The sequence below is a fragment of the Odocoileus virginianus genome, chromosome 2 (assembly GCF_023699985.2).
Source record: "Odocoileus virginianus isolate 20LAN1187 ecotype Illinois chromosome 2, Ovbor_1.2, whole genome shotgun sequence".
Taxonomy (NCBI): domain Eukaryota; kingdom Metazoa; phylum Chordata; class Mammalia; order Artiodactyla; family Cervidae; genus Odocoileus; species Odocoileus virginianus.
The window spans coordinates 69,420,401-69,437,533 of record NC_069675.1 but is presented as its reverse complement, the minus strand read 5'-3'; the positions used below and the strand labels follow the sequence as shown (position 1 = coordinate 69,437,533).

At 45.9% G+C, this 17,133-nt stretch overlaps 1 protein-coding gene across 1 annotated transcript in view; it reads right to left on the bottom strand.

Moving 5' to 3' along the window:
• Positions 1–305: 305 nt before the first annotated feature.
• Positions 306–17,133, bottom strand: part of CIB4 (calcium and integrin binding family member 4) — a 50,860-nt gene continuing 34,032 nt past the window's right edge. The window contains exons 4-7 of the mRNA XM_020913865.2: positions 9,387–9,528; positions 2,810–2,919; positions 1,868–1,956; positions 306–501 (exon numbers count right to left, since the gene is read on the bottom strand). Coding sequence (XP_020769524.1) covers positions 471–501; positions 1,868–1,956; positions 2,810–2,919; positions 9,387–9,528 — 372 coding nt within the window. The 3' untranslated portion in view covers positions 306–470. The remainder of the gene's footprint in view (positions 502–1,867; positions 1,957–2,809; positions 2,920–9,386; positions 9,529–17,133) is intronic.

The following is a 17,133-nucleotide window of genomic DNA, read 5'->3' as shown; positions in this document are numbered from 1 at the left end:
ACTGCTCAGCACATAGCTCTGTACAGCCTGCACCCAAGATGCAAGAAGAGAGGCTGAAGGGAGGCCCCATGGAAGTAAGGGAAAGATGTATATTTTCCTGGTGAACTTCAGCTGGTTTGGCTTGGTCCCTGCTGTGACATGGGTTGGCCTCAAAAAGACTGGCCATCTCAGTCTTGGCATATCTCAGACACTGGCAAACTTAAGCCCTGGAATGAGCAGTCCTTAATAAAAAGTTACTTCTATATGACCTTGCACTCAAAATATGATGTTCAGTTCAAAATATGATGAACTGTTGGGAAAAGGGAAAGGCTTTAATTTTGCTTTATTGAATAAACAATATTTTAGAAGTGAGGGAGGGATGGGGATAGAGTCATTCTTCTAGTCAAATTTCCTCTAGTGTCTGCAGAGGGTTGAATTCCAAGTTCCAGGGGTCCCCTTCAAGGCCACCAGAGCAGGTATTTGTGTTCACATCAACATCCCCAGAAATGAATCCGAAAGGAGCTGAAAGAAGGGATTCCATTAGCCACCTCAAGCCTGAAGTTGTAAAGCCCCCTCTACTTCCTGGCTTCACACCTCTTGTGTCCCTTTGTCTGAACAATGGTCAGCTTGCAGCAATCCAAGCCACCCCAAAGCCTTCTTTAAAGCTCCTTTGAGCAGCTCCAGAATGCTAAGGCTGTCACAACCTTGTGGTGCTGGAACCAGCGGAAAGAAAGGGGAGCGATTCAAAGAAAACACTCAAGGCAGACAGGATTCCAGCCTCAGTTGTGTGCTGGGCTGTTATAGAAGAAGAGGATCAAGTGGGGTGGTCCAAGTGTGGACCGTCTTTCTCTAAAAGAGCCCCTGAGCAGCCATGTTGGAAGGGAGGGCCATCTCCTCCAGCCAGGTGATTGGAAGGGGGCCGGACACCTGCCTGGCCAATTAGATTCTCTGGAAATTCCATCAGAGCCGAGGGACATTCACTGAGGGTCATTGGGAGCCAAAGAGCTATAAACTTGACCGCTGTGGGGAGGCCACATTTGGTCTCACGCCTGGCAAAGTAGAGATTGCTTGTTGCACATAAATCAAAGTCCAGAGCTGCTGAGGACAGAGGCAGAGACTCCGGCTCCCAACCGGGTGCTCCATGAGGTCTAGCTGGTTTTGTTCATTTTTGATTGGTTAAAGCATTTTGAATGGGCATTTGCCCTTGCTGTCACCTAGGCTGATGACAGAAACAGCAGGCAAACATGTAGTTCAGCGCAAGAAGACTGCCCTAACTGGGCTGGTCCTCATGACATGGGCTGCCTTCAGTGGTGGTGTACTTCCCCCAACCGGAGGGACCCAAATAAAACTGTTAAACACAGCCAATATGGAGATGGTCAATTGTCCACAAGTGTCTGGACCAGATGTGACCCTTGCGGCCCCTTTCCACCTGAGTCCTTCTGAGCTCCATCCCTGGCATAGTCAGTGTCCGCCCCGCCAGTGTCCTATGCCAGTCCCCAGCTCCTAGTGGCCACTGGAGGTTGTAGGGGGAGGGGAGCAGGACTAACAGTGGCAAAGGCGGCTCCCCAGGCCAGTCCTGCAGGCCAGCGGGCTTCGCATTGGCTGGAGAGGGACAGCACCTGAAGTCTGGACCATCCGCGTCGCCCCCAGCGCCTGAACCACAGTCTCCCCTTTGCCTTTTGAAACCCCACGCCCTGTCTCTTTCCAGGTTACCTCATTTCTCAAAAGTTCCAGTATTTCTGATTCTGAAAGAATCTGAAAGTGCCCTGGAAACTCAAGACCTCATTGGGAAAACTGAGGTGCTCTGCTGGCCCAAGGAGACTGGGGGCGGGGAGCTTCCTGTCCCCCCAACTAGGTTGGGCATCCCCCCGACTCCAGAACACCTTACTTCATGAAATCTGGAGATTTGGCCATCGCGTGTTCAAACTCTGAGAAAGACAGCATATTGTCGTTGTCCAGATCCGACTCATTCAAGACCTGGACAGGGGTGCAGAAGGAGCCAGAATGCAGGGAATCAGAAAGTGAGATGAGGGTGCACGGGTGGGGAGCAGGGACCACATGCTGAGTGATACCACAAGCCAGGCTCTCTGCCCGGCGCTTAGCATCCCTAGAGTCCCCTGGAGGCAGGTTCTCCGCTCCCTGCCTGCCCCACCCCCCCGCCCCGTCCTGCCCCCGACAAGGACACAGAGGTGCAGAGATGAGGTTATGTGTACTGCTGTCTGGGACCTTGTGGGCTGATCTCATCATGGGCAAGAGTCCTCTTGGTGTCTCCAGCACAAACTTGGCAGTGAGAACAGAGTGGGGGTGATGGGCAGGGTGACGACCCCCACCCGCTCCTGTCGCCCAGTCACAGACGGGGGTCCGCACTGCAAGGTGCAGAGTCGGGGTGGGAGGCAGCCCGGGGCCCTCATGGTTTTATTTTTGCTCCCAGTTCCCATCCAGACCAAAGAGTTCTCGTGGTCTTAGGACAGATGGGCCCAGGGCTGTCTTCATGTCCTTTGGACCGTCACGTGAGGACATCTGGGCATTGTGTGGTGCTGGTACAGTGTGGGGAAGAGGACGTTGTGATGTGTCCATCTGAGGCTGAGCTGCTGTTGGCCCACCTGCCTGCAGCGGCTACCGTGTTGGTGGGAGGCCCCCTTGGATGGGGGGCTTGGGCTACTGCTCTGGGGACCCAGGAAGGGGGTCATGATCCTGGAAGGAGGACAGAAAATTGGGGGTAGTTGTTTCCAGCAAGTACGCATCCCCCAGAGCCCCTCATCGCCTGCCATCAAGAGGCCTCCGGTGTTGGCCGGACCCACCCTCCCACCCCGCAGCCCTGGGCACACACATGGCTGGTGAGGTCGGTCAGCAGGTCCTCTGACATGTCGTCGCTGTTGAGCAGCCGGAGGATGATCCTCTGCAAATCCTCCTCGTCAATGAAGCCATTCTCGTTAAAATCTGCCAAGAGGAGGCGGGGCCTCAGAGGGGGGGAGTCTTGGGGCCTCAGAGGGAGGGAGTCCTGGGGCCAGGGCATCGGCTGAAAACTGCAGGCTCCCACCAGCCTCTGTTGAGGCCCCGAGGAACCCAGCTCTGCCAGGTGGGCCTAGAATCTGAGACTCAGGGGGACCTGGGCAGGCCTAAGGGTGGGGAGTTGCAGCAGCAGAAGGCAGGTTCAGATTCTAGATCTCGTGATGACCATTGAATATGAAACACGCAAACCTTAGGAACTGTGTAATATCCCACATTGAAGAATGACAGCTAGAGCTAACTTGGGCCCAGAGTGGAGGAATGACTTTATTGGTGTCACGGGGACCCTTCGGGGGTGGAGCCAAGACCTTGGTCTCTGTTTTCCAAGGAAGGGTGTGGACATAAAGGTCCAGTAGAGCACCTCACTCCTTAGGCAGGTGGCTCTCCCCTGGCTGAATGTTAATCAGCCATGGGGACTGGACGCTAAAGCCAATGATGTTCATCTAAGCGCTGCCCACACGGCTCCGCTGCGACACACCGCGGGTGATGGATCAGAGCCGGTGGGGGAGAAGCAGAGGGGCTTGGGAGGGGCCAGCGTCAGAACTGGAGGGAGTGGGGCCCCGCAGTGACCTTGCGCTGCTGGCAAGAAGCCCTGCAGCCTCTCCTGAGACCCTTCCCCCTACCTCCCGCAGTGTTTCCAGGTGTCCTGCTGGCCCAGCTCCCATATGCAGAGACTGCGGCAAAGCAACATGGCTTTGATCCCAAGCCATCTGAAAACAGAATAATTTGCTGGAGTAAAGTGTAGTCCTGGACAGTTCCCTTCCTTTGGGGGTGCCAGGGCAGAACAGCCTGGGAAAGGTCTAGGGGCTGGGAGCTCTGGGCTACCGGCCAGCCCATGTGGCCTCAGAAGTCTCATGACCCGCGTTCTTGGCCACTTTGCGGGGGGACTCTTCTTGCTATTTCCCAGCAAGGGGGGAAAGGAGAGAGCTGGTGGGCTCAGTTTTCAGGTGTCCCTCAAACTCTCTGACCATCATCATCCTGATCTGTCATGTTACTCCTCGCAATTTACAAAGTACTTTCACAAAATTAGCTCATTTGAGTGAGTGAGGTAAGGCAGGCCTTCACCACTATTCCCACGGGAACTGAGGTTGCCTCCCTCACCACTCCCAGCCACTGGCATCCCCATGTCAGGAGCTGGGAGGGTCTCGGAAGATCAGCCACTGGTGCTACGGCACCTGTCTGAGGGTAATTCATAGCTGGTGGGAGCTGTGCTGACCCGAGCAGAAAAGCAGTGCTGGGATGCTGGTCTCTGACAGGCAGAAAGTCTCCCCAGAGACACTGAGAGAAGAGGATGGATCAGGTGGAGGCCAGGACGGTCCCTCAGAGCAGAGACTGGAGGCCAGGAGGTATGTCCTGGGTAGGTGTGGCTGGCTGGATGGACTTGACCAACAGCCACTCACCCTTTCCTTCTTCCTAACAGAATTACAATTGATGTTTATGTCCAGCTTAAAATACACAGCCTTCCGGTCCCCCTTGGGGCTATGTGTGACTATGTAACAGTTCTGGCCAATGACGTTGTAGCCAGTTTGCTGGGTGGTGCTTCCAAGAAATTTTGTTAAAGAAGAGTAGACTTCATCTGTGTGTTTCAATGTCCATTTTGTCCTTATCTCCTCTCCCATCTCTTTTTCTCCCTGACTGAGATGAGGAGATACCTGTAGGCACAGAATACATCTTGTGACTCTGAGAATGGCAGTCCCATTAAAGATGGGAGATTAGGAGGCTTGAAGGAGCCTGGGCCCTTGGTTGCCTCCTGGAGCCATTACCTCAGCTCTGGACTGCCTGAATCCAGGATTTCTTTTTTTTTTTTCAAACAAGGATGCTCTTACAAGTAACTGAATGCAGTCCTAACTGATATAGGTCAGAGCAGTAGTAACTCTTCAGCACTTTTTTTTTCCTGCTGCACTTTAGAATCCTTCAGGGAGCTTTCAAAAAGCGTACCAACCAGGGCATACCCAACACCATCACATCAAGTCTCCGCAGCTGGGGCCCAAGCAACCGTAGGTCTTGAAAACTCCCCGAGTAACTGCAATGTCGTCCATGCTGTAGTCTATGGGATCACAGAGAGTCGGACACGACTCAGCGACTGAACAACAGCGATTCCAGTATTGGCCACGTTGGAAAATCAGTGGGTTAGAGCCATGCTTCTGAAACTTTCAGGTGCAGAGGAACCATCTGGGAATCTTGTTCGAAAGTAGATTCTGATTCAGTAAGTGGAGACTGAGGCCTGAGATTCTACATTTCGAGTAAGCTCTCTGGCAATAATGATGCTGCTGTATCTGGTATCTAGGCCACAATTGGTGTAATGAGGGGTTAGAACATTGAGTTAGGTCTTCAGACTGGCTAAGGATGATCTCTGAGGCCATCACATCATCATCCTCTCTTCTCTTTCCTTTCTCCTTTTCTTTCCCTTCTTTTTAGTCCTCCTCTTCTTCCTTCATTCCTACCACTACCACCTCAATTTATAGAGCAGCCGTCATGGGCCAGGCACCAGGCTCAGAGATTCACATGTCCTATCTTCAATCCTGCTGACAGCTCTGTAAGGTAGCAAATCTTCTGAGCCCGAAGAGAATTCAGATTTGCCTGAGTCTAGTTGATGAAGCCTTGGAGTTTACGAGTCCCTAGGCATCTATTTGCACCACTGATTTGCATGAAGGCTCTGTGCTTTTTGCTTTTGCACTGGAGCTTAAAAAGGAAGGAAACTGTTTGAGGGGGCCCTGGAGGGGGGTAGAGGGGAGAAGATACAAGGACTGTGTAGGGGACTGGAGTGTCTGCTTCTCGATCTGATCTGAGGACCCTGCCTGACCTCTCAGGAGGGAGGACCTTCCCCCAGTTCTTGAGCTGAAGATATTTGAGCTCCCATGTTTTGAGGGAACTCATCTAGTTCCCTGAAGGTTTGGTGGTTTTGTTTGTTTAGCTCTAGAAACAATGGAAAGACAGGTGAGACAGATATCTTTTGGAACATCTGCCCAGCCTACACTACCATCTCTGGGCAGCATCTCAACTCCCAGTGGTTGGCCTCAGAAGCCACGTTTGTTCATGTGACTCTGCTTCTTCTTGGTTGTGGATGACTGGACAAACTTGGTCACCTAACCCAAGGGCAGCTGGATCTCTGGTTTTGCGGAGCGAATAAGCATCTCCTGAGAAAATGGAAATGAGAGACAGAGATGCTTGTGGCCCATCAGTCAGAGTGAAGCCCATAGGTCATGTGAAGGCTGGGATAGTCATCTTTGGTCCATAGGCACAGAGGCATAAAAATTTGGATCTGCAGAAAGAGAAGGTGCACAGAGAGAAGCAGAGATAAGAGACTAGGCAGCCACAGAGAGAAAAGGAGAACAGAGCTACCTGGTTTCCTGACCACTTTCCAGCTGCATTTGAGGCCCTCGGGAAGCCTGCTTGACTTCTGCCATGGACTCCACACTGCTTATGGTGGACAAACTCTAGTGCCTTCCTTCCCTCATGATCTGTTCTTCTTGGTGTTCTTGCTTTTGTCTAATCGACACACCCATCTAGTGTGTGTGGGGACTTACATCTAAGCAGCAGGATTTGGCAACAGATGAGACGTCTATAATATAATATGTTATATTGCCAGCAGTCTGGCCCAAGAGGCTCCCTAGATGTCTTGGAAGAAGCAACTGGCCACTTTGGGAGGCCCATGTACTAGGAGCACAGATCACCCTCTGGAAACTGAGAGCAGTGTGCAGGCGATAGCCAACAAAAGGCCAGGGCTCTAAGTTCTGTGTTGTTCAGTCGCTCAGACATGTCCATGAATTCTGCCAACAACTGGAGTGAACTTGTAAGTGGGTTCCTCCCCTGTCAATCATTCTTCAGGTGAGATTGCAGCCCAGCCAAAACCTTGATTGCAATCTTGTGAAACCCTAAGTTGAGGACCCGACCAAGCTGTGCCCAGACTCCTCACCCACAGAACTTGTGAGATTATGTTTCATCTAAAGCCATTAAGTTTGTGGTAACTTATTACACAGCAGTGGAAAACTAATACACTGCTGCTCTTCCTCAGTTGCCTTTTACCCAGGTAACTTCCTGTTACTTGCACGGGTAAGACAAGAGCACCTAGTCTGGGTCAGCATTTTCCACCCAAAAGAGCTGGCCCATCCAGAAGAGTACTAACCGGGGACAGGAGAGGCTACAGAGAGCACTGCACGTGCTCTGTGGTGGAAGGAAGGCCCGACGGAAGTACACAGCTCGTGAACGAGAATTCTGTGGATAGCTTGGAAATCCCTGGGGACTCCCAGGAATACTTGGGGTAAGGAAGGAGGAATAATACTGAATGGACTACTAAGCCAACTGAATTTGGGTCTGTGATTTCATTTGTACTTACCCCGCTTGAGGTTCACTATAAATTTGTGTCTCACACCAAATTTAGGACATGTGGGGCCATTATTTCTTCAGATATCTTTTCTGCCCTGTTTATTCTCTCCTCTCCTTCTGAGATGTCAGTTGGATATTTGTTAGACCTTCCTCTGGTCCTACATGTCCTTCAGGATCTGTTTCTTTTTTCTCATCATATTTTTCCTCTCTGTTCTTCAGATTAGATTATATTCTATTGATCAGTCTTCAGGTTTACTGACTCTTTCCTCTCATCTTGATTCTCCTGCTAAGCCCAACTGGTGAATTTTTATTTCAGATATTTTATTTTTGAGTTCTGTATTTTCCATTTGATCCTTATAGTTTCTATTTTTCTACTGAGAATTTCTATCTTTTCATTCATTAGGAGCCCATTTTCTTTTACATCATTGGGCATGATTATAATAACTGTTTGAAGATACTTACCAGCTAATCCCAACATCTGGCTCATATCAGAGTCAGTCCTCATTCTTGGGAATGCATCATTTTTCTGTTTAAAAAATACTAAGATGTTGAATAATTTTATCTTAGACATTATAAATGTTTTATGTAGAAACTGTGGATTCTGTTATATTCCTCTAAAGAGTGATGAATTTTCTATTCTAGTGGGCAACTGATTAGACTTAAGCTGCAATCCCTATCACTCAGGGACCTTGTTAAAATGCAAAGGCAGCTCAACTCTCCATTCATTCTTTCATTCTTACCTGAGCTGCTTTAAGTTCACCCTGGTATATATGGTTCAGAGGTCAGAATGAAATTTGGCTCCTTCTGGCTTTCTTTCATGGACTCTCCCTTCTTTTCACTTTTGAGGGGAAAGGTGTCCTAAACTCTCTGATTTTTCAAGTCAGAAAGAGATCAGGGTTTCTACCAGTCCTGTATGATGCCACTTACTGAAGCTCACCTTCAGGCTGGAAAAGTACAAAACTAAAAGTTGGGGGAGGAGGGTGGAGAGTCATTCATACCATTTCCTTTTTTCAGGTGTTAACTCTATGCTTTCCGTAGCCATGCAGTGCCATGAGGTAACTGATTTTTCCATTTTGTTTAGAGTTTATAGTTGCTTTCCACAGAAGCGACAGTATGGTAGGAGCTTACTCAGCTTTCCTCTGTAAGGAAACTTTTGATTTGATATGCATTTACTGGATACTAAGCCTGAAGACATATCAAATACAAAAATATCATTAAGCCCCTTTTACATGAGAGATGAGAGATTTTATAGGTTCCTCTGGCTTAAAGCCCCTTCACTCCATTCTATCCAAGTCCACTTGGCTGAGGCAGGAATTAGATGGTGTCCGCCATGTGGGGAGTGGGTGGGGGGAGCCGGTAGAAAAGGAAGACAGGCGAGATGACGAACTATACAGGCCTAAATGTACAAGTTCTTTGGCCCCAGGGGTTGTCAAGATGAGCTTGAAGCCTTGCACGTGATCTGTTTGAAGGCTTTGTTTCTTTCCTTTTGGTTCCTTTTGAGAATTTCCAGGGCCCCAGATATGTTAGGTGTTCATGAGGCTGAAGAGCAGAACTTTAGCAGAGCTTTGTGGCTCCCTGACAAGATCAGAGGCATAAAGTGTCATGGGACCTCAGAGATGATCTCTCTCAACTTGCTCATTTTTAGATGAGGAAACCGAGGCTCTAAAAAGTAAACCGTTTTGCCCAAGATTTCTCAGCTATTTGGTGGCTAAGATAGTTCCAGTGTTTAAATCTCTTAACTTTTTTATAGAACAAGCATAACCCCTTCATGCCCATATATAGTCCTCTCTTTCTCTTTCTGGCCTGCCCATGCTACTATATGGAATATCAGCACCAGTGACTCCATTTGCCTCTCTCTGGTGACATGGAAGAGAAGTCATCAATCCATTAGAGATGGACTTCTCAACCATTAAAAAAAAAAAAAAAAGATCTACAGTACTTGAGAAGTATAATACCCCTCATACTCAAGTAATCCCCAATGAACAGCATCAGACCAATGCATTGATGCTGATGGATTCCAGATATGGTACTCTATGGCCCTTGTCCTACCACTCAATCCCCACAGCACCCACCATAAATGCGGAAGGCGTACTCTATCTTCAGGCTGGGGCAGGCCTGCTCACTGAACACAGATGCCATGCCCAGCACATCCTCAAAGGAGAACACGTTGTTGTGGGAGAACACTCTGCAGATTCGGTCTCTGAAAGGGTTGACCTGTAGGTGGGCAGGAGGAGAAAGAGACAGGAGGCTTGTCAGTGTCAGGTTCATGCCTCCCAGGGCCTCATTAATCTATTAGAAGCACAGTGTCCTGGGTTTGAGAAGAAAGCAAGAGCAACAACCTAAATACTGGAGTAGATGTTAGGTCAATGAGCCAGGATCATGGACATGATGGAGGGTACCTAGGATGAAGGACCACACTTAACATCACTCTCCCCACTGTTGTCTTCTGTTGTCTTCTCCTGCAGGTACTTTCCAAAGGCTCATTTTTTGGTTGGTATTCTTTTTTTTTATGTTTATTAATTTGTATGTAAAATTTGGAAAATACCACCCATAATATTAAAAATGGGATAAATGTTGTTCCTGATTAACTCTCCATGTTTAACTACTATTAACCTATTGATGTAGAAGTCAGACTGACCCAGGTTTCAGTCCTGGCTTCACTGTTTACTAGTGACCATTTTACATAATCTCCAGAGCCTAAGATTTCTTATCCACAAGATCGGGTGGGATAATACTACTTAATAGACCTACTTAATAGGTCTGTTGTGAGGATTAAACAGGACAGGTTTAAAGTTGCATGTGCGTGTGTGCTCAGTCGCTTCAGTCATGTCCAACTCTTTGCAGTTTTATGGACTGTAGCCTTCCAGGCTCCTCTGTCCATGGGATTCTTCAGGCAAGAATACTGGAGTGGGTTGCCGTGCCCTCCTCCAGGGGATCTTCCTAACCCAGGGATTGAAGGCATGTCTCTTACATCTCCTGCATTGGCAATAGGTTCTTTACCATTAGCCCCACCTGGAAAACCCTAAAGTTGCACAATAAATAACACTCAACAGATGGTAGCTCTAAGTTGGTATACAACTACTACAAGATATTATTATAAGTTGGTATACAACTGCTACAAGATATTATAATTTGCACAGCAGTTTTGATTTTTAAACCAACTAGTTCTCAAATTTGAGTCCCAAACGAGAAAGCATCATGTGATTTTAGAAACCCTGATTTCTCTAAAGTGGGCCCGGCCAGAGTCATTCATGAGAGGGCTCTTCTGAGCTGGCACCACAAGGTTCTAAGCCATTTCTCAACCAACTCAGTGGCAGCTCATGAAGGCCACCTTGCTGTTCTCTCTCCAGCTCCCAGGAATGGACAGGTGGGATGCGCTGTGGGGATGGGCAGATTTAAGGAGAATTAGAGGCACAGAACAATCTTGGAAATATTTAAAAGTAACATATTCATCTTTGGCATTCTCCTCCTCCTGCTCTCTGTGTCCCTTATCCATCCCCACCTAGTGGGACTCCTTGGCCCACAATTGCTCAGAAATCCAGCCTCTGTCTCCTCTAACCTCACACTATTGCTGGTAGGCCATATCAGATCGCAGCTTTGCTTCTGGTGTCCCAGACTGACCATTGGTCACTCCCTTCTCATCAACCAAAATTCCATTTTCTCAGATGCATCTCAGCTAAGAAAGCTATCTGATTCTGCAAATTCACACAGCAGTTTCTCCATCTTCCAAAGTTTTAATTAGTGGAAACAAACCTTTAGTTGATGTTTCTAGTCCCCTTTGACTGACAAGGTATCTCTTCAAGGCTCCAGGCTTCTTGCAAAAGGAGTAGTTCCAGAGCACACGCACCCTAACAGCTCCCTCATTGGAACCCAGCCCAGCCTCAGCCTCTCTGGGCCCATGACCTTGTCTATTACTCTTTGGAGCTGGCCTAGCTTCAGCCAGTGCTTTGCTCTCTGCTTTTAATGTCTCCACTTTGGAGACATTCGTCATGAACATTTTTGTTTTGTTTCTTTTGAACTCAGCTACAATATGAAAATCTATGGTTTAATTCCATTTGGTGTATGCACTTGAGATGGGAGAGAGGACATTCTGAGTCATCTGCCGTGACTATGTAGATCTCTAGCCTTAATGAGCATACTGGTTATCCGAGGTCCTTCTTGAACACATGAATTGTAACTCCTGCCCTCAGAGATCCTGTTTTAGAAGATCTGAGGCACAACCCAGCATAATGGATTGAATTGCATCTCCTCCAAATTTTATATGTTGAGATTCTAACCCCGAATAGCTCAGAATGTGAACTCATTTGGAAATAAGGCCATTGCAGACGTGGTTAGTTAAGGGCATATTAGGTCTAGGGTGAGCCCCAGACCTAACATGAATGTCGTTTTATAAAATGGGAAATCTGGACACAGAGACAGTCAGGGAGAACATCACATAAAGATGAAGGCCAAGATCTGGGTGACACAGGCACAAGTCAAGGAATGCCAAATATTGCCAGAAAACTTCTGGAATCTAGGAGAGAGGGGTGGAAAAGATTCTTCCTCCCCACTCTCAAAAGCAACCAACCTTGCATACACCTTGATCCTCAGGCTTCCAGCCTCCAGATAGTGAGACAACACATTTCTGTCTAATCTACATAGTTGTGATACTTTGTGATGGCAGCCTTAGTAAACCAATACACTGAGAGATCTGCATTGTAAATAAGATTTTCAACTGACAGGATTAATCTCATATATGTATACTTAAATTTGTTTCAGGAGTGACCAGAGTCCAGGTGAATCTGGGCTGTGCTGCTAGGTCTTCCAAACTAGCTCCTGTTTCCTCTGTCTATTCACCTCCATGCTCCCTAGAAAGCTTGGTTTGCCTGCCTCAAATGGATCCTGATAAGAGCCATCTAGTGTGATATATTCCAGGTCACATGCACGTAGCTAAGTGGCTTTACAGATTACTTTGCCAAATTGTAACTAAATTAACTCTCACAAATGGATAGGTGGCTTAACAAGATTCCTGCAAGGAAACCACAATTGAAGATAATGCTTACAATGCAGATGCAAGTGAACAAGAAAATGTCAGGTCAGATACCTCTCGTACTTATAATGGGAATTCTTCTCTATGAGGTAGAAACAATGAGAATCCAATCAGATGTAATGGGAGGTCCTATCTCCAGTTCTGTTCTCCTGCACTCAGATCAATAAGCCCACTACCTAAGCGTCTATCCAACCATGGGATGAGATACCAACCCTTCCCTGGGGTTGCCCCTATTACTTGGCTTTACTGGGAGTCATGGGGATTGTTGTTGTTCAGTTGCTCAGTTGTGTCCGACTCTCTGAGACCCCATGAGCTGCAGTACGCCAGGCTTCCCTGTCCTTCACCATCTCCTGGAGCTTGCTCAGACTCAAGTCCATTGAGTCGGTGATGCCATTCAACCATCTCTGTTGTCCTCTTCTCCTGCCTTCAATCTTTTCTAGCATCAGAATCTTTTCTAATGAGTCAACTCTTTGCATGAGGTGGCCAAAGTATTGGAGCTTCAGCTTCAGCATCAGTCCTTCCAATGAATATTCAGGGTTGATTTCCTTTAGGATTGACTGGTTTGATCTCCTTGTAGTCCAAGGGACTCTCAAGTCTTCGAAGCATCGATTCTTCAACACTCAGCCTTTTTTATGATCCAACTCTCACACCCATATATGACTACTGGAAAAACCATAGCTTTGACCAGATGGACTTTTGTTGACACAGTTATGTCTTTGCTTTTCAATATGCTGTCTAGGTTTGTCATAGCTTTTCTTCCAAGGAACAAGTGTCTTCTAATTTCACGGTTGCAATCACCATCTGCAGTGATTTTGGAATCCAAGAAATAAAGTCTGTCACTGTTTCCATTGTTTCCCCATCTATTTGCCATGAAGTGATGGGACTGGATGCCATGATCTTAGCTTTTTGAATGTTGAGTTTTAAGCCAGCTTTTTCACCCTCCTCTTTCACCTTCATCAAGAGGCTCTTTAGTTTCTCTTTGTTTCCTGTTATAAGGGTGATGTCATCTGCATATCTGATGTTATTGACATTTCCCCCGGCAATCTTGATTTCACATGTGCTTCATCCAGCTCAGCATTTCGCATGATGTGCTCTGCATATAAGTTAAATAAACAGGGTGACCAGTGAACCAGTTTATTGTTCCATGTCTGGTTCTGTTGCTTCTTGACCTGCTTTCAGGTTTCTCAGGAGGCAAGTAAGGTGGTCTGGTATTCCCATCTCTTTTAGAATTTTCCACAGCTTGTTGTGATCCACACAAAGGCTTTGGAATAGTCAATGAAGCAGAAGTAGATGTTTTTCCTGGAATTACTGGGAGTGATGGGGGAGGAAGAATAATTGCCAGGAAGTCAATTCATTCCCCTTTAAACCCGTATCACATGACTATTATCCACCTACACACCCACCCCCACCCCTACCCCTACCGCCCCCACACACCTTGTCTCGTAGAGACTGGGAAGATGGCTGTTGGTGTGGTACCTGGTGGTAGCAAGATCAGTACATGAACACAACGTGATGACCACAGATTCTATTGGAAGATGCAGAGGAAATCTTGCTGAAGGTGTACAGAAATATGCATTCGAACAAATTTCACAAAATGTATTAAATAGTTGAAGAAAAAGTGGCTGTTTCTAACATGGTGTTCCTGGATTCTGTTTCAATAATGAAACACATGAGGAACCACATTTTTGTAAGCCACTAAAGGGAAGAGGCAATGTGTACTGAACAGTACATTACTTCCTTAATAAAGACATCATTTATGAGAAAATTTGTCTGAGTGTAATCACTGATAGAGTGGCTGCTTCCTGATGAAAATGGATTCTGGGTAGGGGTGCAAGGATGATGATACATGTGAAACTACTCCCTGCAGAATTTCCTTCAGGCTACTGTAGTCAAGAGCTCAAATTCAGATATATACAAGTGCTGTGGGATGCATTGGTGTGATCAGTTTTTTTTTTTAATATAGTAAAACTTATAAAATGATTTATAATCAGAAGGAAAATGACTATGAAAATCTTTTGAACCACCCAGAGGCTTGTTGGTTATCTTCTGGCAGTGCACTTAAAATAGTCATCAGAGTTACAGAGGATGTATTCTTGTACAAAAAGACAAGTGTTTGAAATTTGCTGAGCTTTTTCTGAGGACAAGTGGCTGTTGGCAGTTTGCTACCTCGGAGATGTCCACCAAAATATGAACTCAAATTCTTCTGACTCTTCAGGGTAAAGGTGACTCATTATAACAATTAGTGAGAAAGTGTTTGATTTTCCAAAGAAACTCGTGCTTTGAAGAGAATGTTTTGAAAATGAGATTTTTGTTGTTGACAACCTGTGATCTCCTGTGGTCACCTATAAAGGTGCTTCTATCTGCATACCTGAAAATATTAGAAACATATTTTTCTAATCTGTTTGAAAGTGGTCCAAGAGAGTGGATTTTCAGTCCATTTGTTAAAAATCTAACAAGTGGATATTCAATATGCAATGCTTTCCAGTTAACTTATAAGAGCCACTGACTGACCTAACGGGAAGATGGGCATCAACTAGCTTAATTTCAATCAAAAGCCTTTAATTGGTGGTTGGGGTTGAAAATGAGTACTGTAATTTAATGTAGCCAGTGATACATCCTTCTCTTTGGATCAACTACTTCAGCTTTAAAAACAAACCCAGCTGGACCAGACTCCTAAATGGCTCTCTGTCTCAAAGGGTTAAAGCAAGATTCCAAAGAGAAATAAAACATATTCAATTGCTTCCCCGACACTGTTATTAATTATAAGCAAACAATAAAATTGTGAAAGGAGGAAATTTTGTTATATAAAATAAAGGAGAATTTATTTTAAAATATTTTATGTAGGGAATTCCCTGGTGGTCCAGAGGTTAAGATTCTGCCTCCAATGCCCAGGGTTTGGGTTCAGTCCCTGGTCGGAACACAGAACCCACAAGCAGCGTGGTGCAGACAAAACATATATATATATATATATATATATATATATATATTATTTCACATATTTAACTTTAAATTTTGCATGTTTATTTCATAACATTTAGTACTGTAGTAAAGGTATAAAGTTTGTAAGTGAATATATGCCTATTATGGGTGCATACTCCATATTATTTTATTGCAGAGGGTGCATAATCAAAAATGTCCAGAGATCTCTGATCTAGACTAACCCCCTCATATCACAAATGTGGAAATGAGGCCCTGAAGGGGAAGTGGGGAATGGGGAGAGCGACTTTCCCAAGGTCCTTCAGCCAACGAGCCCAGCCTAGGACCTGGATCTTCTGAGTCTGCCTGGTACTGTTCCTGCCATGGTGGCAATGAGGCCAAGCATGACCTGAAAAACAGTTGTTGTTTTTTTTTTTTTTACAAGAAGTGCAAAAATGGAGATGAGATTGGAGTAAAAAAAGTGGCCCCCAGCCTCTGAGAGCTCTAAGGCAATAGGAGCAAACGCTACAGAAAAGAGAATCCCTGGGAGTTGGAAGGAGGCAGCAACGGGCCATCAAGCTGGGGAATGGTGGAAGAACCAGAGCAAGGAGCAGAGCAGGTGCTGGTCTCAGGGCTAGACCTAGGTCACCAGAGCTGTGTCCAGGAAGCCGGAAACTGGTATAGCTCTAAACTGGTATAGTTCTCTGTGAGGTCCAGGGGTTCCTTCCAAGAGAGTGTCCTGAGCCTGTCTATGGTCGAGACGGGCAGCTTCCCTCCCCCTAGGTTCCCTTCCGCATCACTCTCCAAAGGGAGTTTGCATGACACAGACGGCCCTTGACAAGGTGTCCTCTGCACATATGCACCTCCCTGCAGAGGGTTGCTGACAGTGCTGCAGGGAGACTTCTATGGGCCCAGGGGAAGCTGCCTCCATGCCTCTCTCATCTCTCCACCCTGAGCCAAGGGCCAACTCAGCCAGAGTCCTCAGGTCTGGTCCAGCCCAGCCACCAGCAGACAAAAGAACAGTTGGGAAAACACAGGAGAGGGAGCATGGCTCATTAATGAGAGCAGTTCCAGTTTACTGTATTCCTGATTTTTGTTGCTTTTACTTTAACAATCTGAAATCTGAACTAATAAAATTTGGGACCGATCCAGAGAGTTATTGTCTGCATAAAATCTCACACTCATTTAGCAGTCTTCAATCCTCCAGGGGAAGAAGATGACAATTGACAAAGTAATGCTTCCATTTCAAGAATAACATATACCCTAGTGTGAAGGTGTTCAGAACAAGAGAATATAAACATGTCAGTGTAGAAATTTATACAGGTAACGGTAGTGCAGTCTCTATCCAGGCATGACAAAACTAAAGAAGGTGAAAATAAACTCCAAACGCTGAGGATTTTTTTGGAAACAGAAACTACAGTTTGTAAATAAAAAGATTTCAGTCCCTGCCAAAAAACTAAGTTGTTTTTTTTTTTAAATAAAAGCTCTTCTCAAAGCTATTGAACAAGAGATTTGATTTGAAGATGAAAGTCAGAGGGAAAATATTTGGACTTAGCTTAAAAATATCTCCTCACCATTCCTCCAGCTAGCACATAGTCAAGAAGAGCTTTTTACAGTTGCTGGAAAAAATTCACACAAAAATACACTAGTGACTCAATATTGACATCATTGATGCAGTTTGATTCTTAAGATCTCATTAAAAAAAACAAACAAACAGCATTATTTCATTTGATATTTTCATTGTTAATTAATCTTTCTTAATTTTTACTGTTTGTTTTTTTTTAATAATGCTTTAGTTTTTTGCTCATTTGTCTGCTGCCAACTCTTAAAAATGATAAATCATTTTTCAAATGATATGTTCATTTGAAATGTTC